This window comes from Quercus lobata, chromosome 8 (assembly GCF_001633185.2).
Source record: "Quercus lobata isolate SW786 chromosome 8, ValleyOak3.0 Primary Assembly, whole genome shotgun sequence".
Classification (NCBI taxonomy): domain Eukaryota; kingdom Viridiplantae; phylum Streptophyta; class Magnoliopsida; order Fagales; family Fagaceae; genus Quercus; species Quercus lobata.
In genome coordinates, this window is record NC_044911.1 from 50851673 (window position 1) to 50876408 (window position 24736).

At 32.3% G+C, this 24736-nt stretch overlaps 1 protein-coding gene across 6 annotated transcripts; it reads left to right on the forward strand.

Annotated features, from left to right (window-relative positions):
• Positions 1 to 8455: 8455 nt before the first annotated feature.
• On the forward strand, positions 8456 to 24403 carry LOC115957301 (SPX domain-containing membrane protein At4g22990-like). Of its 6 annotated transcripts, none has more exons than XM_031075521.1 (12): positions 8456 to 8965; positions 11370 to 11431; positions 13634 to 13709; positions 15381 to 15501; positions 16072 to 16383; positions 16592 to 16705; positions 17547 to 18001; positions 18919 to 19220; positions 21121 to 21305; positions 22218 to 22408; positions 23378 to 23511; positions 24027 to 24403. In XM_031075521.1, the coding sequence occupies exons 3-12, from the start codon at positions 13657 to 13659 to the stop codon at positions 24263 to 24265; spliced, it is 2106 nt and encodes a 701-aa protein (XP_030931381.1). In that variant the 5' UTR covers positions 8456 to 8965; positions 11370 to 11431; positions 13634 to 13656; the 3' UTR covers positions 24266 to 24403. The 6 variants fall into 6 exon arrangements, with proteins under 6 accessions (XP_030931381.1, XP_030931380.1, XP_030931382.1 ...); XM_031075520.1 differs by lacking the exon at positions 11370 to 11431 and adding an exon at positions 13363 to 13508; XM_031075523.1 differs by lacking the exons at positions 8456 to 8965; positions 11370 to 11431 and adding exons at positions 11657 to 12704; positions 13363 to 13508.
• Positions 24404 to 24736: the final 333 nt, after the last annotated feature.

Below are 24736 nucleotides of genomic sequence, written 5' to 3' on the forward strand. Positions count from 1 at the left end.
ACACTCAATGAAGTTTCTTGTCCACAAAAACACTCTCACTCTATGACAATAATAAGCAAAAAAAAATTACCGAAGCAAAGGATTGCTATCCCTATCATAATTAGTGATTGATTAGGAGAGGTTCATGAATTATTTGTATACCATTTTAAAGAAAAATACACACTCTTTTGAGCTATGAGTCTTATGGACGTTATTAAAAGCATAAAGCAAGAAAACACACATAATGAAACAAAGAATTTAAAAGAAAGGTCATTTTCGAGTAGCTTAGCAAAAAAAAGAAGGTGATCCACGTAATACTATCGTGACCCCTTTTCTTTAGCCCCCAACTCCTCCCCCATAAAAAACCGCCAAAACTGACCTTCACTGTTCATACCTCTCACCCCAATTCCCACACCAACCTCCCTTCTTCTTTATATAAATTTACAAACACCAACTTCTTGTTCTCCCCAACTCTCTCTCTCTCATGGCTTCCAAGCAATCAAAGAGGCTTATACTTGTGCTAATATCTATAGCTGATGCAGCCTCATGGTGTTGTGCACTTGTTTTGGTAGCTCTTATATTGCTAAGCTCTTTTAGGGAGACCGACCCCAACACTACTTTTGAAGCCAGCAATAGTGACCAACAGCTCTTGGTTTTGGACCGACCATGTGATGAAATTTATGTGGTTAGAGAAGGTGAAACTCTGCACACAATCAGTGATAAGTGTGGTGACCCTTATATAGTTGAGCGCAACCCTCATATTCATGACCCAGATGATGTTTACCCTGGACTTCTTATTAAAATTACTCCTTCGAATCCTAGGAAGATGTTAAGGTAGTTTTGTTGTTCTGTTGTTGTACTTGTACATATATATATATATATATATATATATATGTTCGTTCATTCTGTATATTTTCTCTTTAAGAGATTGAAAGTTCTTCTTTTTCTGGTTGTGTGTTTTTTGCTTTTGATATCTTATCAATCAAATAGATACTAGAGTTTGAAATCACAAGTCTGATGAGCAAATTATCATGGGTTTAGCTTTTTATCTATTTTTTGGGGTTTAATTTTCATGTATATATATATGTATGAAGGTTTTTTACTTTATTTCCTCCCCACCTCCTTCTATTCTGGTGAAATCCAGTTTGATTCAAGTAGAAATCTATTCTAGCACATATGTGTGAATTTAAATTTTAGTGAGTTCTAAGAGAAAGAAAATCTTTTAGTGCTTCGATTGTTTCATTCAAGTTATCATGATTTCTTAATTTTAATTGTCTCAAAATATTTCTAGATACGTGTGTTAGAACAATTTTTTTTTCCCTTCTTCTTTATAATAATCACTATACTATCTGTTTCTCGTTGTGGAAGATAACAGTGTTAGCACTTAAAAAAACCAAAAACAAAAAAGCACCAAAAAAAAAAAAAGTGTTAGAACAAAGATACGTGATGGAATTAAATTTGAACCTATGTACTGCCAGCCGCACGAAAAATAACAATGCCGTATACAATAATATCAAAAAAATTGATATACACCATTATCAGTTTGTTTAAGATTTTCTCTTTTTTCTCTGTGTGTTAAAAATACTTAAAGCCTGTTTGATTGGTTAGTTTGAGTAATATTGTTTGGGTATTTTTGATATACATGTGGATAAAAAAGTGTGTTAAAATGTGTATAAAGTTGTTTAAAATGTGTGAAAATGTGTTAAAACTAATCTACCAAACACCCCTTTACTATTCTAAAAAAAAAAATTGATTTTTTTAAATAGATCCCTTCTCATTTAATTCCTTTATTTTCTTCCAATTTTTAATTTTTTTTAGTCATATAGAACATTGCCACGTGTCCTACATTTTCCAAATCTACTAATTAATATTGTTACAATAATGCTATTATCACATACAAATACATACTTTTTATCACTACTATCTTATGTGACAAATTATAATCAATCGGATGTATGCCACTATTATATGAATCCACAATTTTTTCTCAATAATTATGGTAAAATGTGTATGTTTACGTGGGGTATACTAGCATTATTGATGTTGTTATTATGACTGACATTGTGTCTAATCCTTGTCATACTTAAAATTGAGCCCTTGACTTTTATTTTTTACTAGACCTTTTAGTTACAAAATACGGAAAATATGAAAAGTAGTCCATTTCTTGGGTTACAACAAATGGCGGAAGGTGATTTTGAGATTTTCCACTATGAGAAAACCGAATGATTAGACACTAGACATAATATAACTTGGAACAACAATACATGCACCCTGATTTGGGAATGCAAACAAAATCACTCAAAATTGCCATCTGTCCCATATTCCACTCTCCAGGATCAGTAGGGGCAAGCAATCAAGATAAGGTGATATATGTAAAGTTTGGTGAGTTAGCCAATAACAGAAGTTTTGTGTGGATAATCAAGAGAAGGTGATATATGCAAAGTTTAGTGAATTAAGCAATAACAGAAGTTGTGGATCCTTAATCATGACACACTATCATGGGTGAGGTAAGAAAGTAAGTGGCAAGAGTTAAATTCATTCTATTGAGCCTGGATTCTGAGTTTTTAATTACAAAATTTTCCACACAAAAAATGACATAATTTCCTAATTTGACACAGCACCACAGAGTAATGATTACTTATCACATACTCATTTTTGTATACTCTCTTTGAAATCGTAAATTTTAAACGAAATGTGTACGAAGTATACAATAACGAGACATCTACGATTCTACGATGACGGCATTAATTTTTTCTGTTATAAAAGAAAATTAAAAAGGACATCCGGTATATACCAATTACCAAACTAGGGTACCCTGAGGCTGAGAGGCTTTAATAAGTCTTTAACCGGCCCAAAATTCTGAAATTGAATTATTGCAAAGCACAAAATTACAATAAATACCGAATTATGGTATCAACTACCAAACTATCAGGCATCAACTGCCGTAATAAAGTTTCTTTTTCCTTTCAACATAATTTGGGTATATATTTGACTATACAAACATTGAGACCTAACTAATATATAGTCCAGACTAGGTTGTCGTTGCCTTTATGCGAGGTTTGACAAAAACTTAGTGGCCAGTACTGGTAGGTATTGAATTCAAGTCACATAATTCTGCAATTTTTTTTTAGTATGGCACACCCTTTTATTCACTCTTCATTTCAATTGCTTCTAGTTTTTTTTTTTTTGATAAACAAGAATATTTATACCTCTTCGTATATCTGATTATTTTTTCAAGTATATATAATTCTCTCGTTCCACATATATGTGTTATTACGGGAAGAAATCCCTTGAATATCATGGATATCACAAAGTTTCTAGTTGTAGAGTAGTAGTGTATATGTTTTGGCAATCAGGAAGCTCAATTAAGCTCCACATTATTTAGCCCGTTGGGCCTTTTGTTTTTTCAATTTTTGTGAATACTTAGCAAAAAGATATAGGGCTAGTGCTTGGGCCCCGTCTCTGTTGCTAGTCCTTGGGCTTGCCTTGTTGGTCGAGGAGGTTACATGGCAGGCATAGCTTTCTAGAAGCTTAAAATAAATTTCCGATCTAAGGTCTAATATTAAGAGTTTGTTTGAATATTATTTATTATTAAAAATTAAAAATATTGTAACAAAATAATTTTTAAATATGTAAATAGTATCGTAAAACTTAGTTTTAATAAAAATTTTGCTAAATTCTGTACTTGTGAGTCCCATAAACAATACACAAGACTCACTATTTTAAACGCAAACGTGCTTAAAAAACATTTTTAGCACAACCCAAACTAACACTAAAAGTGTTTTTTTTTTTTTTTTTTTTCCAATCTCAGCTCTTGAAATGTTATTGAACTTTGCAATACTCAATCAGTCTTCAATGATAACTGTAATGTCCCTAGTGCTTTGTTTCAATTTCCAAACTCCATCAAAATGGCAGCTTCTCTGTAGGCTGTAGCATTGCCTTCAGTTCAGGTTGTATAATCTATAAAATCCTCCTCAAAATTTTTAGGATTGAACTGATGTCCTTACTTTTGGCTTGCTATTCATTATAAATCAAATTGAATCTAATTATTTTATATCTAAAAATATAAACATTTCAAAACTATAAGTTTACGAAGAAAAAAAAATTATATCACAATCATTTATATGTTGAATCTTTTGAACAAGAATATAATAGGCCAAGTGGTATTTTTCCTAGAAACTTCTAATAAATATAATTATATTAGTATTACAACGGAATAAATTTTCAAAAAAAAAAAAAATTTGGGGGCCAGGTGGATGAAGGGTAGTTTAAACTTTAAAACTAGCCAACCAAGCTTCGGTTTCATGAGAAAAATATTCTTCAAAGAACATCATTATTCCGGAGTTGAATAATTGCTTGGGTTTATCTAGTAGACTAGTACTAACCATTAGGCCTAACTCATAAATATTTATTCAAAAAAAAGAAAAGAAAAAATTCTTGGCAAACGAAACGACACCCACCAACAATGATATTTACAAACGATGGTTTTTGGGCCACAAAGTAAATGAGGCTTAAGCTAAAATTAACTCATACGAAGAATTCAATCAATTTTTTTTTGGACAATGACCCTTATATGAGGTCAAGATTGAAAACCTTGAGATGTTGATTGCAAAATCTATCTCAGATTCCCCCACTCCCAGTATTTTATATAGGTTCCTGTTAATATATATCCTTACGGTATACATTAACAATCTATTTTAAGAAAATTTTATTGAAAATTGAAAAAATTGTCATAAAATTTGACAACTTATTCAATTTCCGATAAAAAAATTTCATAAAATTGTTTACTAACATTTGCCTTAAAGATATACATTAATAAAACTCACACACACACACACACACATATATATATATATATCTTTTTTTTTTTGCTGAATAAGTATTTTATTGCTCAATCCGAAAGGGGGGGAGAAACAAAAGAACTGGGCCAAATTCCATCTCTATCCAAAACCCGCAAAATCGAAGAAAGCAAATATAAGATGGAAATCGGGCCAGTCTAGCTTACAAGAGCTGCCTATTGAGCCAAAAGATGGACAGAGACATTGCCCTCTCTACAAACAAAAGAAAATTTTACATTATTAAAGTACTTTACAAAATACAAAATATCGTCACATAAAGTTTTAATGCTCCAATTAATGGGGATCAACATTTGCATTACGAATTGGCTCAATAACATTCCAAGCATCTCCCTCTAGTATAATGTTCTCATAGCCTTCACTAGCAGCAAGTCTAATGGCACTCCATGCCGCTCTAGCTTCCCCCACCAATGGACTATTGGGAAGAAACTAGTCAACCATGCTTTCAAGGTATTATCCATAGGATCTCTACTAACCACTACTATTGTGGTTTTTTCCTCCCTTATTGCAGCATCAAAGTTCAGTTTAATCCAACTAGAAATAGGTGGTGACCAAGACACATCTTTTTTTGGTCTTATGGACTGCACATTCCAAGTTTGCTTATGTTTTTGAAAAACCCTTAGCATCTGTCTAGCAAGCTCTGTTGGATTACTATTATTCCCTTCTACTCTACTTCCACATCAATTAAATCATAAAGTCAATAAAAACTAAAAATATAACATCGGTGATAAGACTGGACGAAAAAAATTTCATGATAACAATTGTGATGATGGGTCCAAAGCTGGTAGTACAGTAAATCAAATGAACAACGACTGACTTTTACTCCCAAAAAAAAAAAAAAGAACAACGACTGACTGGTTCATTTTCGGAATGGACCCTACCAAACTTTAGGAATTGACATGAGCCTGTAAAAAGACAGGCCCGAAATTGGCATTGGACCATGGGTTTGGCTTGGCTCAATCACATAAAAAATCAAAGTGTGTTACTATGCTTGGCCACTCAGAAAATTCATGGGAAAGCTGCTCGACCGAGAAGTGCTGTTAGGTAAATAATCCACTGGATGTATGCATTGCCACGTTTGTTTGTTTGTTTTTTTTTTGGAGAACCATGTATGCCACGTTAAGCTGGTCACAATGTTTTGGCCTAAAGATAAAAATAATCGTGATAAAGGATATATTATAAGTTAAAACTCTACCATATTAAAAAAAAAAAAAAAAAAGATCGTTAATATCAATTTTATTATACATAGAAAAATTATTTAGAATTAAGTCAACTGTTTTCTTTTTATATGCTGAATCATGGATAAGAAAACCACAAATCTCATACTTGATTTGATGATTTAAAGTCCTACCACTAATAAGTACGCTTTTTTACTACAAATGAATTCTACCACTAATAAGTATGCCTTTTCCTAAAAATGAATTCTTTTCTCTAATGAGTACCAGAAAGCTGCACATGCGGCATGCCGCATGCCTAAATATTGAAACCACTTATCTTACAGCTGATAGGATTTTTTTTTGTTTTTAACAGAATCGATAAATAGATTTCTCCACTTAATTTGTAATTTGCTTTTATAAATAGTCAAGATTAGGTCCTTTTAGCACCAGTAGGAAATAAAAATCTTTCATAGCTAGTTTCATTCATGTGCCTTTTAGCATTTAAATAATAATAATAATCTTTTTAGCATTTGACACTACTCTCGCATGGAAAATATCATCAATTTATATGGCTTATTAATATTATAATACTTGCTTTAAGACCACACTTGCAAAATCTGGAGTCTCTCTCATATGATTTCCTTTCAGCTTATAAATTTCCATTTCCTAATCATGTCGACATCATGGATAAGAAACCCACTACACAAACCTCAAGGCAAGACCCACAAACACCACGGTACAAAACCACACCAATGGCATGACGCGAAACCGATGACTCACTATACCCACGGCATGATCACGACGCCGATGACCATGGGCGGCTCTACACTATTCTCAGGGGGTTCAAATGAACCCCTGACTTCCAAATATATATATATATATATATATAATTTTTTCTTTTTGGTTTAATACTATAATTTTTTTCTTAAAAATATATTTGCACACCCTGACTTAAATTTTACACATCCTTATTACAAGTATTTTCAACTCTAAGAATAAGAAGTAAGTGTTTGTGAAATGTAAGTATCACTATTTTTTATAAATTTATATTATATGTGTGAGTATGTCTAATATTGATTGTGTGCATTACTTTTTGTTATAATATTATTGTGTGAATTATGATGTGTGTGGATGTTTGTGTGTACATTATAATATAAATATATATAATTTAATAATTAGGAAATAGATATGGTTTGTTACATGTGTGTACATTGTTATCATGATATGATAACTTTTTGTTATAAAGTTAGTAAAATTCAAGAAAAAAAAATGTAAAGTTAGTGATTGTCCAAGCATTTAATTGGTTAAGTAGACACTAGTGTATAATTTTATGTATGAATGAGTGTGGTTATGTGCGTCAATAATTAATACAAAGCCAATTAGTTTAGTTTAGTCATTTAGTTTAAAATATTTTTATAAAAACAATAACAAATAGATAATAAAAAGTGCATAAAAATAAAAATGTTAGATAAACTTAACAAAATAAAATGATTATAGACTCATAACTACCCATATTGGCAATAGATACTTATAATGAATTATCATATAACAATTTAAAATTTGAATACTTGTAAAAAGAAATTGTAAAATTTCATGTATTATTTTTTTTTTTTTTTTTTTTTTGTCGTAACTGGATATATTCAATTTTTTTTTTTTTTTTTAACTTTTTAATAGCCCCTCTAAACAAAATTTCTGGAACCGCAACTACCGATGACCCACCACACCCACACCCACACCCACATGGCAAAATAAGAGACCCTCACACAGTAAAGAAAAAATCGAGAAGAAAGAGGGAGAAAATTTGAGAAGAAAAAGAAAAGAATTTGAGTGAAAATTTTGAGAAGAATCTCCTGAGAATATTCTAAATGGGGCCGCATAAAAAATGAACTTGTGAATGTATACAGAAGACAGGACAATAAGCATATGCGAATATGCCACTAAATTGACCTCTCAATGATTCTTGTCCGTAGTTAATTAAGAGGCACTCTCTAATGTGACATTGACGTCCAAAATACGTTGCAATACAAATATAGGTTCCCATGCAGCCATATATATTAGTTGTTGTTATAATAATTTGCTTTTAGTTAATTTCCATAAATAAATAAAAATACTTTGCTTTTAGCTTCACATGTGAACTCCGTATATTTGTTGCAGAGCAAAGCCTATTTCACACCACACTTGCACATATTTGAAATAGAAAAAGTCATGCAGCAGTTGAAATCAACATCTCTCCATGTGTAAAATGCACGGTGTTTAGAGGGAAAATAATTCAAATTGATAAGTTAATAGTATATTGTAATTATTTATAATAAAAAATATACATACACCAAAAATTTGGGTGTATATATAAATGAGTAGACATTTCCTTTTGTTGAATTTTCTATTATATATATATATATATATATATGTATATATATATATATATTTGAGTTCTTGCTTTTTTTAATTATTGAAGTTTTTTCTTTGTAGATATAAAAATGCTTGATTATTTATGATGGAGCAAAGAAGAAGGAAAAGACCGCACAAACAAACAAGTACCTCGAGCCCCCGACACCATTACTAGTGCATGTGAAGATTGAGATTTCGATTACAAAATCATGGTTGTTTGTACCATATATAGTTGAGTTGGAATACTTGAATAAATTGTAGTTTTTTTTTTTTTTTTTCTTGGGGTTGGCAAGTAACCATTTTATTCATTAATTAATTAGCTATTTATGTATTGGGTGGAAAATCCTTGTTTTATATTTATGAGCCTACAATATCTATGTGAACCTACAGTCATTGAAACTCTCTCTCTCTCTCTCTCTCTCTCTCTCTGCTTGAATATTCACAGCAAATTGGGTATTTATTGAACCAACCGTTAAAAACTTAGTGAACTTTGCGTTCATAAACAGAGAGTTCAGACTTCAGAGTGGTACTGCTATCCACTGCCTTTGCATGCGCATGTAAGTTTTGCCTCTTGAAGTACGTAAGGTAAATATATACTTCAACTTTATTTAATTAGTAGCATTCATGAAATTAAGATATCTGCAGCATGCCATTCTCACAAGCTTAGGTTTCTTATGTAACTATTATCATCTCGATATGAGATTAATGCCTTTTGAGTCAGCACTATATATATAGTACTTATTTTTTATTTTTTCATTGCAATTGAAATTTTCACTCAATTTTCTCAAGTTTTAGTCACCTGAATCACCTCAGGCTTTTTTTTGGGCTAAGATTACCTCAACTTTATGAAGATTAGAACCTTAATTAGTTTCAATTAATCTCTTAAGCAGTTCTCAAGTAGACTTTTTAAGAGGTTAAGCTACGTAAGTTGAAGAAACTTTTGGCTCCATTGTGTTAGTTTGTTCCAGGTACTATAGCAGCTTAATTTCCTTTCATCTTGAACTAGTTTTTCATCAATTTTGATTTGCCACTCCTCTAGTAAGTGGGAATGGCTGGAAATCCACCCCATTAATCAATGCATATGCAATTCAAACTTTATATAAATTTGGATAAGGTAGGGCCAGAACGTTGTAATACTATACTCTAAAGGGAGTTTCTCCTCTCTTAAATTTATCCAGAAATTCTGCCAATATATGTAAATTTGGATAAGGTATAGTAGGGCCAGAACTTTGTATATACTATACTTCGCAGAAACTGGATTAATTTCTGAGTAACACAAGAAAGATTCTCTTTTGATTCAAACTTGATATCCATGATTAATATATGGATAGAGAACGAGGGATTTTTTTTTTTAAAAAGACATATATTACTTGTGATAAATTTTTGATATGAAATATTTATTTTATTTTTTTGAGAGATGAATATGATTTATTTCATACCTTCTTTTATAATTAGAAAATGATGGCTATGCAAGCATCAAAACTTATGTTTCAATTTATAACTCTACGAATTTAGGAACTTTTACTTGCTGATGTATTATTTTGATCTGTGTCATTTAAAATTAGTTATATTCCTTATGTTATACAATAAAATTTTAAATGACATAATACCAAACACATATATGGATTCAAAAAAATAAATAAATAAATGGTAAATTACTGGTAAATTACACCAAATTTAAGTTTATTGAAATGACCTTATAACTCCTTAGTTTATCATTAATACCATAGATTTTGTGAGAAACAAATAGTTCTTCTTAATTTTTTTCTTTTTTTTTTTAAGATAAGTTTATGAACATAATTTTTGCCACAATTTATTAAAGTAGCTGATTGTGAATGGTGAAAAAAAAAAAGTGGTTGGTCCCATTAAAAAAAAAAAGTAGTTGGTCCATGTAGAAGTGATTGTCTACTATTCACAATTAATCACTTCATCAAGTTGTGAAAAGAGTTGTAGTAAAATGTATGTCTCTAAACTTATTGTTTTAAAAAATTAATGCTCTCTGTCTTTAAACTTTCTTTCTCATTGGCTTCTAAAAAATAAAAAATTTCTTTCACATTCAATAAGTGTAGACTTCGTGGACACTAGATATTTTACTACTATTAGCATGACATATTGTAAATGGTGCATAATAAAAGTAATGGTACTCTAATTACAACCTTTTATCTTAGAAAGTTTTTAAAAAAAAGTTGTCTCTAGCATTGCTCTTTCAAATTGAGTATTCTTTGCATATAGGATAAATTACACCAATAGTCCTTAGCATTGTTATCAAAATCGCGATCTAGATCATAGGATCACATAATTTTACGATTCCACCTCACCTAAACATTTAGAATCGCACAAGAATCATAAAAATTGTAGAATCGTGTACGATCGTATAGGATCGTATGGGATCTTACCAAAACGAAAAAATCAGTTTTTTTTTTTTTTTTCATCTTTATAAGTTGTAATTTGTAATCTCAAGACTAAGACATTGTACTTCATAAATGTATCAACGAAGTGGTGGGACTCATATGGAGATGACTTACTTGAATTGAAAATTTTTACTATAAGAATATTGAGCTTAACATATAGCTCTTCAAGTTGTGAAAGTAATTGAAGTACATTTGGAATAGTAAGACTAAATGGCTTTGGTATATTATCCCTCAGCTGAGAATTCTTTATTAAAATTGGTACAACTTTAAGTACACTCAAAAAGGAGAAAATTGTTTAATCCAAAAAAAAAGAAAAAAAAAGAGGTATTTGTTTTGTAAAACTTAAAGATAAAAGAGAAAATACCTAAACCATCAAGTGGAAAGAAGAAATTGGTTTGAAGAACTTGTCTTTAGATGATGAGTGGTTAGCAAAGGGTGTCAACCAGAAGATGATGGTACAGATTTTGATAAAGATAATGAAGTAACAATTCTAATGCCTTCCTTTATAGATTTTTTTTTTTTTTTTTTTTTAAGTTACATGTGTGATCACTATTGTATCATTTTGTTATCAATGTTAGGTGACAATGAAGGTTCAAGAGCTGCTGTTGAAGGAAAAAGTGTGCTAGTATTTTGGTACTTGGTTGGTTTCTAATTAAACATTCATTGAAATTTTATAAATACATTACGTTAAAACTTAAATATATTTGTTTCATTAGTATAGACGTAGCGATGTAGGACATGCAAATTACATCATAGGATCAAAATCTTTATTTTTTTTTTTATGGAAGATTCATAATTTACGTGATTATTTAATATACAAAATCACTATCAATGTGTTTTTTTATTCAAATTTGAAAATAGGTAGATTTTATGATCCATGATATCCTACGATTCACAATCATATCTACCTCCTGTGATCCTACGTAGGATCCTGATTTTGACAACCTTGCTCCTTAGGTTTCACGAAATGACACTCTAAATTCATGCTATCTCACATCATAATTACCCCTCATAAAATATTCTGTTTTTAAAAAAGATTCCTACTACTCTTTGTTTGATTTTTTTTTTTTTTCATTTATACAAAAGGTAAAGGTGGCTTTTCATTTATTGTTTAGGTATATCTTTTAGAAAATAGAATTTTCCATTACAAAAGTCAATAGTATGAGCTTATTTGTTGTATTTACTACTTATACAAAATTCAAGGGGAATGGCATTTCCTATAAATGTTTTTCGGAGGTATAAATTAGAAGAATGACATGTGTAAAATCTAAAGGAAATTGGCGTAATTTACCTTTTGCATATTTATATTTTATAGATGCCACACTTCCCAATTCTAATATATCTTCCTATATATATATATATATGGTGTATTGTACATTCTAATTGCTAACATGTTTCTTTAATATAAAAAGTGTGCAAACACGAACACCGAACTCTAGAAATAGCCAAATGACTGACGCAACTATTCTTACACTCAATTTCACAATTTAAGCTGTGAAATTGGACATGATATTGGTTATGTGTTTAGATTTACTATTATTAAATTCCATTTCGCATGGGAAACAGACTTAATGAAAAAACAAAGATTCTCTTAACGGTAGGATTTGTCGCGTGTAACACTGTAACATATTATACAATGCAAACGTTGGACGTGTCAATGATTCCATGCCTATATACCCGTTCTCGTAATTTGGTTTTCCCAACCATTTCAACTAGTTTCGCGCGAGTTACTGTTTTCTTTCTCTCACTCTCTCACTCACACACCCACTATCTCTCTCTGTCTCTCTGAGTGCTTAGCAAGTTAGCATACCCAATCCGAAAGTTCAGTCTTTGAGACACATATTGGTCTGAGTCACTACTTAAAAAATTATCAACATGTAGAAGAAGAAGTGGGTTTTCCACCTCTGGATTTTGTTAGTGATTCTACTCTCTCTTTATAAGCCAATTATTTCTGGGTTTTTGTTTTTTAAGCATTCTTAGAGCTTATTGTGGTTCTTTTTTCAGCATTGTTAATGTTAAGGTTTTGTTTTCAATTTGGTTGTGTTGTTGATATCTGGGTGTGTGCTTTATGTAAGCTTCATATTTCACTTATCCTTTTCTTTCATTTCCTTAAATAAAAATTAGAAAATAAGATAAAATAATAAGTTAATAACTAATACAGAGTTTTTATTTTTTATTTTTTATATCTCTGAATCTCACACACTCACAAAATGGGCAGTCGAAGGAGCATTTTTAACTTAGTGAATACCAAAAATAAAGAAATGTGAGAGAAAGTCAAAGGAATTTTGAGAATTATAGTGAAGAGAAAAGAGGTTACAATACAATACAAAAAAGAAAAAGATTTGATTTTTTTTTTTTATAGGAAAAAGATATAGATTCAAAAGATTTGATTTGATTAGTAGCTTCATTTGGATTATTTATATTTTAAAGTTTTTCCTTTGTTGTTGTTGTTGTGGTTTTTTTTTTTTTTTTTTTTTTTTTGGTTCCCCTTATCGTATTCACTTTCTACATGTACTCACTAATTATCAATTAATCTGTATGTATTCACTTTCTATATATGGTTTTGAACAGAAATCAAGTCCATTATATTAGAAATATTAGTGATAAAGAGTACGCAGAAAGAATATGCTTATTGGTAGCAATCCCAGTTGATGTGTATCAGTGAGTAAGGCAAGTAGATCATTAGCATTTAAGTAGAAAGGAAATGAACATTGCAGGTTTCCATTTACTACTTTGACATATATATATATTAGGCTTCACCCTTGAGAAACGTGTCCATAAAATTGTGTTGCATTATTTTTAAGTCATCAGTGTCTTTTGTGTTGATTATACTCTATTACAGCTTATTAATCCTTTTCCTGGGAGATGGTTGCCTTTGGAAAGAAGCTGAGAGAGTCACAAATTCAAGAATGGCAGGGGTATGTTTTAGTTACTTTCAGCCAATGTTTAAGGTCTAAATGCTGTTTGCTAAGAATTAGGTTTTGGTCATGCCTCGTGTTGGACAAATGAGTGAATTCCAGTAGGCAATACATTTTGTTTGGCTGTAGTCCATTGCCTCGCTGAATATGTTTTCTTTTTAACAGAACTGCTACCTTAGTTTTAATACTTGCTCTAATCATGATTTTGATCTATTGACAAGTTTGTTTTACATTCGTTCAAGTTTCTTTGTAAATTTTTTTATTGCCTAATTCTTTTTCATTTCCCAGTCATATTATGTCGCAGTCGATATATTTCTTATAAATTTTGGACTATATCTTATTTTATAGGATATTATATATTCTGTGATAACCAGCTTTTCTTTCACTAGACTAAGTAAATGCAATGTAAAGCAGATAATAAATATGTTGGCGGAGCCAGAAAGTTTCCCCAAAGGGGCCCAAGTTTTATATGAGAATTGTTATGGCTAATAACCTGTCTAAACATCATTTGGCTAGAAGAGGCAGGTCACAAGTTTGATTCGTTATTCATATATATGTAATGTAGTGCACTAGTGTGAAATTGATAAGCATTACATATTTACATATAGTGGATTTAATTTTAGAGAATGATAAGTCACATTAATGGCATAATATTGGTTATAATGAAGTATATAATCTCAAAAGATCTTATTAGTGGTTATAGTGTCTAAGAGGACCATCTTTGAATTATGAGGAACAAACAAAAATGGTTTAGCATGAAAAGATAAAGGGAGAGTGTAAAAATCAAGGGTGGGGGGGATGCTAAAAATCTCAGCACTAGGGAGCAATTGATAAAGCCAGAAGTCCCATGAGTGCTCAGTACCCCTCCCCCATGCCATTGATAATGCCCTTGGTAAATAATATTATAAACCAACAAAGGAAAAGATAAAATCCATATAGACAAGCTTGGATTTCTAAGATATAGTTTGTCAATTGAGCTTTGTTAAAGTTGCAAGACTAGAAATTCATTTGATGTGGGTGGGTGATTGTCTGGGAGGTTTTTTTTTTTTTTTTTTTTTTTTTTTTTTTTTTTTAATTAAAACCCTCATTCTATCAAGGGCCTTGAAACAAGTTGATTATGAACCTCTGATGGCGGTCCTATCCTGCTTATTGGAAACATTTCCAAGATATGTTATATTCTATGTTAATCTTGAGATTTTTTTTCAAAAGAGGAAGTTGTTTCCACTACTTTAATTTAGTGTTAATATGTGGAACACATGTATTTGAAGCCACTAATGTTTGTTGCCTGCTTTTAAAGAAAATATTATTTTGCTCCACGAAAAATAGAGGAACAATTCCCTTTGTTGACTTGACTTGACTAGGTAATTCTTAGTTTCTGGTATTCTAAATTGTTTAATTGAGTGTCATACTTCACGTGATTCTTGATATATAATACAAAAAGAAGGTTGGAAATGTAATGGTTATTTGAATGAACCCAATCCTTCAGAACTGCTTTAAAATCCAGTATAATGAAGACATTCATGTGCATCAATTTCTATGACCATTAGCAAATTGTTATGTCACTCGTTACAAGTAAATAATTATTCCACAAATGAATCCTTTTTCCCCTATCTCCATGCTATTATTTGAATCTTATCAAGTTTTCTTATAATTTGATTCAATTCTATTCAGATACTACATTAATTATAAATTAATGAAGAAAAATGTCAAGCGATACACAGAACAAATTGAGGTTGGAACACAAAATCACCATTTTGTTCTGAAGGACTTCTCAAGACTGCTAGATTATCAGGTAACTTTTACCTTGCATGAATTATGAATAGCACCCCATTTACATGAATGCTGCAAAGTGAGGTTCAAAAATCCATGAGCAGATGCAGGGTCACACTTGGATAGGGAATAATTCATGTTTTTCACTTTGTGCCATACAGTTGATCTCAATTTGTGGTCTTCTAAAAGTACAATTCATGCAATTGTTTTAAACTGACTTAATTTTCCTACAATTAGAGGCTGAGATTTCAGTGTATCCCATCAGCAACATGTTCCTTGGGATAGCATACTTGACTCAAAATTTTATCTTGATTCCCTCATTTTGAATATAAAGAATATTTGCATAGTTTTCCTAAGAAAGTTCATGCTAATATATTGTGTAGTTGTGAATTATGATGATGAATGGGTTTGTAGATGCTTTGCATGATTTGTGTGCGCACACATGTGAGAGAGAGAGAGAGAGAGAGAGAGAGGGAACTTCTCTTTTTAACAAAGAAAATCCATAAAGATTCATGGATAATGCAGGTCCTATACTCATTTGTTAAAACTGATTACCAAATTTATGTCATCTTCGATTGTTTTTGGATTTCAGATTGAAAAAATTGTCCTGTTCCTGCTGGAAAAACAAGGACTGCTTGCTACCAGGTTATCCAATCTTGGAGAGCAGCACCATGCTCTTATACAACAGTCAGATGGATCAAGAATATCTGAATTGCAAGAAGCATATAGAGCAGTTGGACAAGAACTTTTGAGGCTTCTCTTTTTTGTTGAGATGAATGCTATTGGTATACGTAAGATATTGAAAAAGTTTGATAAGAGGTTTGGCTGTAAGTTCACTGACTACTATGTCAAAACTCGTGCAAATCATCCTTACTCCCAGTTGCGACAAGTTTTTAAGCATGTGGTAAGTTGACCAATTTAGAATAAATGTTGTTATTTTTAGTACAATATCTTAATTTTGAATAATGCCCTGGAAATTTTTTCTTGGTTTCCTTCATAGTTTTGGCTTTGAGTTCTTTTCATGTTTGTTGATAGCTCTTTTAAGGCATAGATTAACTTCTACTGTCTCTATGTGTGAATGGAAGCATTATCAGCTAGTAAATGAATTGCAGGGTTTCGGTGCTGTTGTTGGAGCCATATCTCACAATCTCGCAGACCTTCAAGACCTTCAAAACAATCAGGGGAACTATATTTCAATATATGATCAACCTGCTTTTTCCCACCCGGTTTTCTCTCATCTCCATTCAAGATTATATGCAGTGTTACTATGTTTGTCTTTTGCAACGTCATGGTTTATTTTCTGAAGTGTTTATGAAGTTTCTGTTGAAATTCAAAAGGCATGTGCTGGTTATAATTCCTTTTCATTGCTGGGATGTCTTACATCTTTAAAAAGCATTAATAGAAGAGAAATCTTTTCTGAGAGCTAATTATTTAAGCAAGACACTAATCAACATATACTCAGGACTGCCTGCTCTAGGTCCATTTATTCCAAAAGTTTAAACTAACAGGATGTAGTGAATTTAATCACTTAACCATTACTCTAACTAGGGTTTAAAAAGCATAATCATTTTTCATGTTTTCCATGCACGTTTTAGTCTTGTGAAGAAGTGGGTAGGTGAAAAGGAGTGATTCCAAATCCACTTTCCATAACTTGAAACCTTCTTGGGAGGTTAGACTTCATTTGATATTTTTGTGATAGGAGCTAAAGTCCAATCATTTTATCCCAAATCCTTATATACCCAAATATCTTAATAAATCTAGAAGGAGAAGTTAATATGGAAAGAAAAAAAACCCGACTCAAGTTGATGATGTGATCACATGTCTACATAACTCAATAAAAATTTAGATTATGCAACACATTTAAAATTGATAAAAAGGTGAAGTAAAAATATGAAGTATTTAGTATTGAAACTTTAGAGGTATTGTTGTATGTTTCAAACTTTGTTAGGTATTCAACTTGATTTTTCACCACAAAACATTGTTTGTGGATGCAGTCATATTATTTTAACATATTCTGAAAAATGACTGCAGCATATGATGCTAGTTGCCTTTTTACTGGTTTTGCAGGATCCTGTCATTGATTCTATTAAATCAGCTGTAGACAGGTTATCAAACTCAACAAATTTCCTTCACTTCTTGGGAAGACATGCATTTATTATGGAGGAGGAATTACCAACTCCATCTGAAGATGAGTGTTTTGAACAAAGATATCATTTTATGTCACTTCTCTTGAACTTGGCAAACACATTTCTGTACATGGTCAACACATATATCATAGTCCCAACAGCAGACGACTACTCCTTGAGCCTTGGAGCTGCAGCAACTGTCTGTGGTGTTGTGATTGGGTCTATGGCTGTTGCTCAGGTGTTTTCTTCCGTTTACTTTAGTGCATGGTCTAATAGATCATACTTGAGACCACTTGTGTTTAGTAGCATCATCCTTTTTGTGGGAAATACATTATATGCACTGGCTTATGATCTTAATTCAATATCCGTTCTTCTGATCGGTCGCCTGTTCTGTGGGTAAGCAATTTTTTTATTACTCTCATTACTTGAGTAGTGAAACTTACATTTGATTAATAAGTAAGCTAATTGTTGTTGCATGTCATACTCAATGTTAGTAAAAAGTTTGCTTTTACAAGTGGTTTAGGCATATTCTTTATTCTTTCATGTGAATAATTGAAAAAGAAAACTTAAATTTCAACTGGATTTATATTTTCTGGACTTGAGTGTGTACGTGACCAAAACCTCATTCAAACTAATATATATAAGTAATCAAGTTTGAAAAGAATACATTTTACTGGAACAAAATAAGGTAGATTTTTCTAGGGGTAACAATGAAGATGAATAAGGGCGCTTTTGGGCTCCACAGGAGATGAGCATATGTTGTTTAGTTTTAAATATTGGAGCCTCTATACATTACAAAATTCAAACCCTTAAATTTATTTCATCCTTTAGTATCACAAACAGTAGAGAATATGATTCCTTAATTGCAAATACAACTAGTTAAAATCAGGTTGTGGTTCTTGCTCTGCCTCTTGTTCCTTATTTTCACATTTTTATCATATAAAAAGAAAGTAACAGATATCATACTCCTTAGCAAATTAATGTGGTACACTTTGAAGGTATTTAGATCTTGAGCAGACTTTCAAGTGATAGTGGGATGACAAGTTGCCTAGAAATACCATATTGTTGATATTGGAACTTCGTATAACAATGCTGCTTTCTTGCTATTTATTACTGCTGCTTCTGGGGGTTATAACACCCAATTGCTGTCCCAAATTTTTGTGTCACTCCGAAGTTTTAATTAAAGTAGTTTGAATAGTTTGTACATGCATCTTGGTGCTTATTATCATGGATACTACTTCTTTCTTGTCCTTTTCAAAAGCATGCACTTGGTTTCATTTTATTAACCAATGGGGTCATGCTATACATTTCAGGTTAGGTTCTGCAAGAGCTGTTAACCGGCGCTATATCAGTGATTGTGTACCATTGAAATTGCGAATGCAGGCTTCTGCAGGTTTTGTTAGCGCAAGTGCACTTGGAATGGCGTGTGGTCCTGCTCTTGCTTGTTTACTTCAGACAAAATTTAAGATTTACAAACTCACCTTCAATGAAGAAACTTTACCTGGTTGGCTTATGGCTCTTGCATGGCTTGTCTACTTATTGTGGTTATGGATTTCATTTAGAGAGCCCCATTGTGAAACTAAAGAAAATCTTGTGCCGAACGAAGCTAATGCGGGTACGTCAACAAGATTGTTCATTTTGGCTAATTATAATGGTTTTCTATTTCTTTCTTGATCTTAACAACTCAGTATATACCTAGTACTTTTCTTAACCTACAGTCTCCCTTATCTCTTGAATTACTAGTGATGAACCTTTCTGCCTTTATCATACACTGTCTGTCACTTTAGTATCATTTGAGCAACAGCCAATTATAATTATACATTCCCTCCATCCCACTTGATATTATTTGGTATGAAATTACATGATTATTAATAAATAAAAGGTTAGATATAGAGTTTTTCTAAAATGTGCATTACTTTATCTTTGGGGTGGCATGATTTTTAATAAGAAATCTTGTTCGCTTTTTATCAAAAGGTAAGGGGAATTTAGGAAATTGAAGAATTATGAAATTTCACTAGAAAGTAGACACATATTTTAGGAATTCCTAGAAAATAAAGTAAGACATTTTGATTGGGATGAAAGGAGTGTAAAATTATTACGCTTTTTTGTTCCATCTACCTAACAGTACACTCAGTTTGACATGGGCTTGGGTAGTCTAATTCGATTCTGGCATGATTGTTGGCGTGGGGATCAACTTTTGATGTTGATGTTTCCTACATTATTTGAAACTGCTATGGATAAGAACGCTTGAGTGGCATCATTATTGGAGGGACAGGAGGAGGAGTTGCGTGTGGAATTCATGAGAAACTTTAATGATTGGGAGATTGATGGGGTGGCTTCATTTTTCCTTCTATTAGAATCCCATATTCCCATTAAAGGGGAGAATGAGATGGAAGTTAAAGAGTAATGGGGATTTCACTGTGCGATCTTTGTACAAGACATTACAGGACTCATCTTCTATGTATTTCCCTTGGAAAGCCATGTGGAGGGTCAAGGCTCCTTGAAGAGTTTCCTTTTTTGTATGGATAGTGGCTTGGGGGAATATTCTCACTTGTGAGAACCTAGTCAAGAAGGGTTACTCATTAGTGAGTTTGTGTTTAATGCATCGTTGTAGTGGAGAGACTGTGGAGCACCTTTTGTTACATTGTAGTGTAGTTTTTGGGTTATGGAGTTTCATATTCAAGTTGTTTGGGATTCAGTAGGTTTTACCAGAGAAAGTTTTTGATTTATTATAGGGGTGGCGGAGTAGGGGACCTAATATCTGGAATCTCATTCCTTCATGCTTGATGTGGACTATATGGAGGGAAAGAAATCAACGTACTTTTGAGGATGTGGAATGCATGTCAACTCAATTGCAAGCATCATTCATTAGCACTTTCTATGAGTGGTCCTTTGTATTGGATCTCACATATAGTAACTCTATTCAATCCTTTGTAGAGTCGATTCACATGTAGAGATTTTCTCAATTGTAATTATTTAGGCTACTTTTTTTTCTTTTTTCTTTTTTCCACCAAGGAGTCTCTTTTCAATAAAATTATTCTTATCAATCCCAAAAAAAAAAAAAAAAAAGGCTTGGTGCATGAGTTCTATTCATCAAGTGCACTCATGTCCTTTAGATGCCAATCCCTCATGTTTAGTACGAGTTGATTCTGGAAGGGATCAACTAACTGCCTATTGTGTTCTGATCCACTTTGTTTACTTTCGATCTCTAGTCCTACAATGAATCTTTTCAAGGCAAAGCATCATATCATCTGGCTCAGTTAACAACTTAACATCAACTATGTAACAAAATCTTAAATGAATTTGGTTTTAATGCTCTCCCTGCATCAGGGGAAGTGGGTGGCAAGCTATCCCATAATAGTAGGGTTGGGCCCAGCTGCTTGAAAATAACATCTATAAGAGTCGATTTGCTTCATATCACTAAGTACTTAAATTTTGTTAGTAATAAGTTTAAAAAAAAAAATTATATGTTTACAGGCATGATTTTTTTCTATGAATTGTTTTGTCTTGTCTAGGACAATTAGCAAATGTTACTGTAGAGAATGGTTATACACAACCATTGCTAATGAAAATAGAAGCTAAGCAACAAGATGAAGATGAAGACCAGGAACGTGATGATGCTGAAGAAGATTCTCAGGAAATTCACAAACCTGTCACTTCAATTGTGGTGGCATATAGATTACTTACACCATCAGTCAAGGTTTAGAGTTCATACCAAATTTCATTTACATATTAAATAATTTATGTTTTTAGGTGATTCCATTTCTGCCAACAGCAATTAAGAAAGTTGATTTTATGCATCTAAACCTTGATGCCAAATTTCATTTACATCTTTCAAACCCTGATTTCTATATATATATTCACCCTGTAGTTTTCCATATCTGTGCAAAGTATATGCCATCCAAAAAGATTTATGAGCAGTGAGCACTCAATTTCTATGTTGTGGTAGAAGTCATACCCGTTTAATTTTTACATGTGAGAGGCAAAGTCAAAGAATTGTTAATTTCTTATATAAAGAAAATAATATGATATGTTTTCCTGGTCTATTAATAGATAATCTTTTACTTTTATTACTTTAAAAAGCTACTTGTTATGATTGCATCAAAATTCATGCACTAATATTTTGGAAACAATATAAGTACTACCCATAATTGAAGTTCTGATCATTCCATCAAGGGGAGGAGAGTTATGTCACATTAAGCATTTTCTAGATGCCTCAACTTTGTTGGGGCACCAAAAGATTTGGAAATCCCTAGAAAATAATGGAAATAAGTATATAACATTGGTAGTAAGAGATCATAAAGTTTGTCATTAGTGGTACACTTCAGTCATTTTCACTTCGTGGGGAAATTAATTCATCCAGGTTTATCGAAGTTTAAAGGACAAACTTGTTATTGTCATTCTAAGTTTTAGCTTTGCTGATTTTTGGACAGATAAGTGAAAAGTGGAGCCTCCAATCTTTTTTCACTAAAGTTTTTTTGCATCTTTCTTCTGTACCTTTCCTCAAATTTTCATGCTTACTGGTAGCAAATCTGTGTCATGTCATTTTGGTATATATCTCTCATCTGAGGTATATTAGCACTAAACTTTAATATGATCTCTTCCTTTCCAGGTTCAACTGTTTGTGTATTTCATGCTCAAATATGCCATGGAGATTGTACTTGCTGAATCAAGTGTCATCACTGGATATTATTTTATTTGGCCAATCAGTAGAGTGGCAATCTTTCTCGCATGTCTTGGTCTAACAGTGCTTCCAGTAAACATCATTGTTGGAAAATATATGACCAACATCTTTGAAGAAAGGTATACCTTTTAGCCTTGCAGTAGCTCCTCACTTGGAAGCCTTGATTTTTTTATTCCATTCCAATTTATCTACCTCCCCACGTCACACCTTTGTACTGTATTTGTCATCCAATAATTGTGCCTTAGATTGTAATTCCCAATCATGTGCTGCTTAAATGAATAGTGGATTCCAATGAAAGCAACCATTTCTGTATTACAGAAAATCCTATTGCTTAAAATCATAAATAAACACACAAACACAACCCCCACCCCCCCCCCCCCCCCCCCCCCCCCCCAAAAAAAAAGATCATGGCAAGGACTTCAAAACCTTGTTGCTTTGATATTGTAAGGTAACCTTAGACTGTAGCATTACCTTTTGCTACTAGAAATTTTTTATTGGCAAATGTCAGTGAGACACTTATTTATCTACAGAAGAAAGGTAAGACACTTACAGCATCAAGGTTTATAATCTAATGAGCAATGAAATTCTAAGATTATAAATTTATTTACTTAAGGAATTGGATTTGATTTCACCTTCTCTTGGAAAATAAAAGAAAGTGAAAAAAGAACAGAAATTCTGTATCCTATTGTCACTACCCAAGTACACATCTTGCCTTCAAGGATTTCTTTGTGATTGAATGGTCCTAAATTGAGTAATTTAGGGTGTTGAAGTATATGAAATATAACTAAGGGTTGTCATCGATCCTAATTTGTCAGGACCGACTGGTAAGAAAATTTGATGATTTTATGAATTTTCAGCCAACCCCAAGTACATCTTCAATGCTCTTTAGAGCATAATTCTTACAGTTTACTCATTTCATATTATGAGAAGTTCTAGTCTTCTGCTTATGATTTAAATATATTGTATCCAAATAATATAGCTCCATATTTATGGTCTAGATTAGTTTATCTTTTATCACAGCTGATACATATTTCTTCATTCTTCTTTTTTCCCTTCCCCTATCTCTTTTCTGGTTGACCTGATTGTAGGCAAGTTCTACTGGCATCTGAAATTATGGTGTGTATTGGAATCCTCCTAAGCTTCCACATATTCAACCCTTACTCTGTCCCTCAATATGTTGGCTCCGCCCTAATCACATTTGTGTCAGCTGAAGTCCTTGAAGGTAACTATTGCTCTTTATATATTTAAAAAACATAAGTTAGTTGTGCAAGGACTATGTGCTTGTATGTTTTGTTTACACTTTGCATTATAAGATACAAATCACCCTTATTGTGTAGCTAGAACCCTGCTTATCTGGAAAATTTATTTATGGACTTAAAATCTTGGCCTGAAGGCTGAAGTTACTCATTGACTAAATTAATCACTTGTAGTTCTGTGAGGGAAAAGAATTAAGTGGGTTGTATTAGGTCTGAGTCACACTGCCCCAAATGAGATTTAAATCAAAGCTGATCCCTTGCCCTTGATATGATATCATAAGCAGCAGTTATAGTTATTTGTATTGATCAAATTTTGGGGCGGATGTTTCCTTGTTTTGCTAAGAATGTTAGATCCCATTTACTGGGGGCATACCTTTCCTGGACTATAGCTTGGTAATTGTGACATAAATTGCATCTTTTGTTAGAGGATGCTTTTGCAGTTTGCACATGATTTGGAATCTCATTTGATTGACCAATCCAGGTGTGAACTTATCGCTCCTATCTCGTTGTATGTCATCAAGGCTTTCCCGAGGGACGTACAATGGTGGATTACTTTCCACAGAAGCAGGGACACTGGCTCGTGTAGTTGCAGATGGTACGATAACACTGTCTGGTTATTTGGGTGAGAGTAAACTATTGAATTCCACCTTACTTCCTGCACTCCTCATCTGTGTCTCATCCATCATTGCCACCTGCTGCACCTATAACTCTCTTTACTAATACCCTTTCCCTCTAACATGTACTCATATTGTATAGTAGAGCTGAACTTGCTCAATGATCAATGGTGTACAATGCTCTATATTGTTGTGTTCAGCAAATATCTATATGCGGCTGATAATGGAAGCTTTGAATCTATCATGTTATGTTTCCCATGGATGTGTTTCTATTTGTTTAGGACCCATTAAAGGATGAAAGAATAGGCTGATCATCTATCCCTTCTCTTTAGGAGTGTGCAACCAACCCGTCAAAACCAACCCAACCCAACTTGAATTTTAGGCCTTGGTGGGTTGGGTTGGGTTAAAAAAACTTTTGATAGAGGGTTGGGTTGGGTTTGGGTCATAAAATTTCAAACCCGTCAAACCCAACCCGACCCACCCATATATTTAATATATATATATATATATAATATATTATATAATTAATAAATTTTTTTAAATAATCAGTTCTTCTTATCTTATATAAAAATCAATT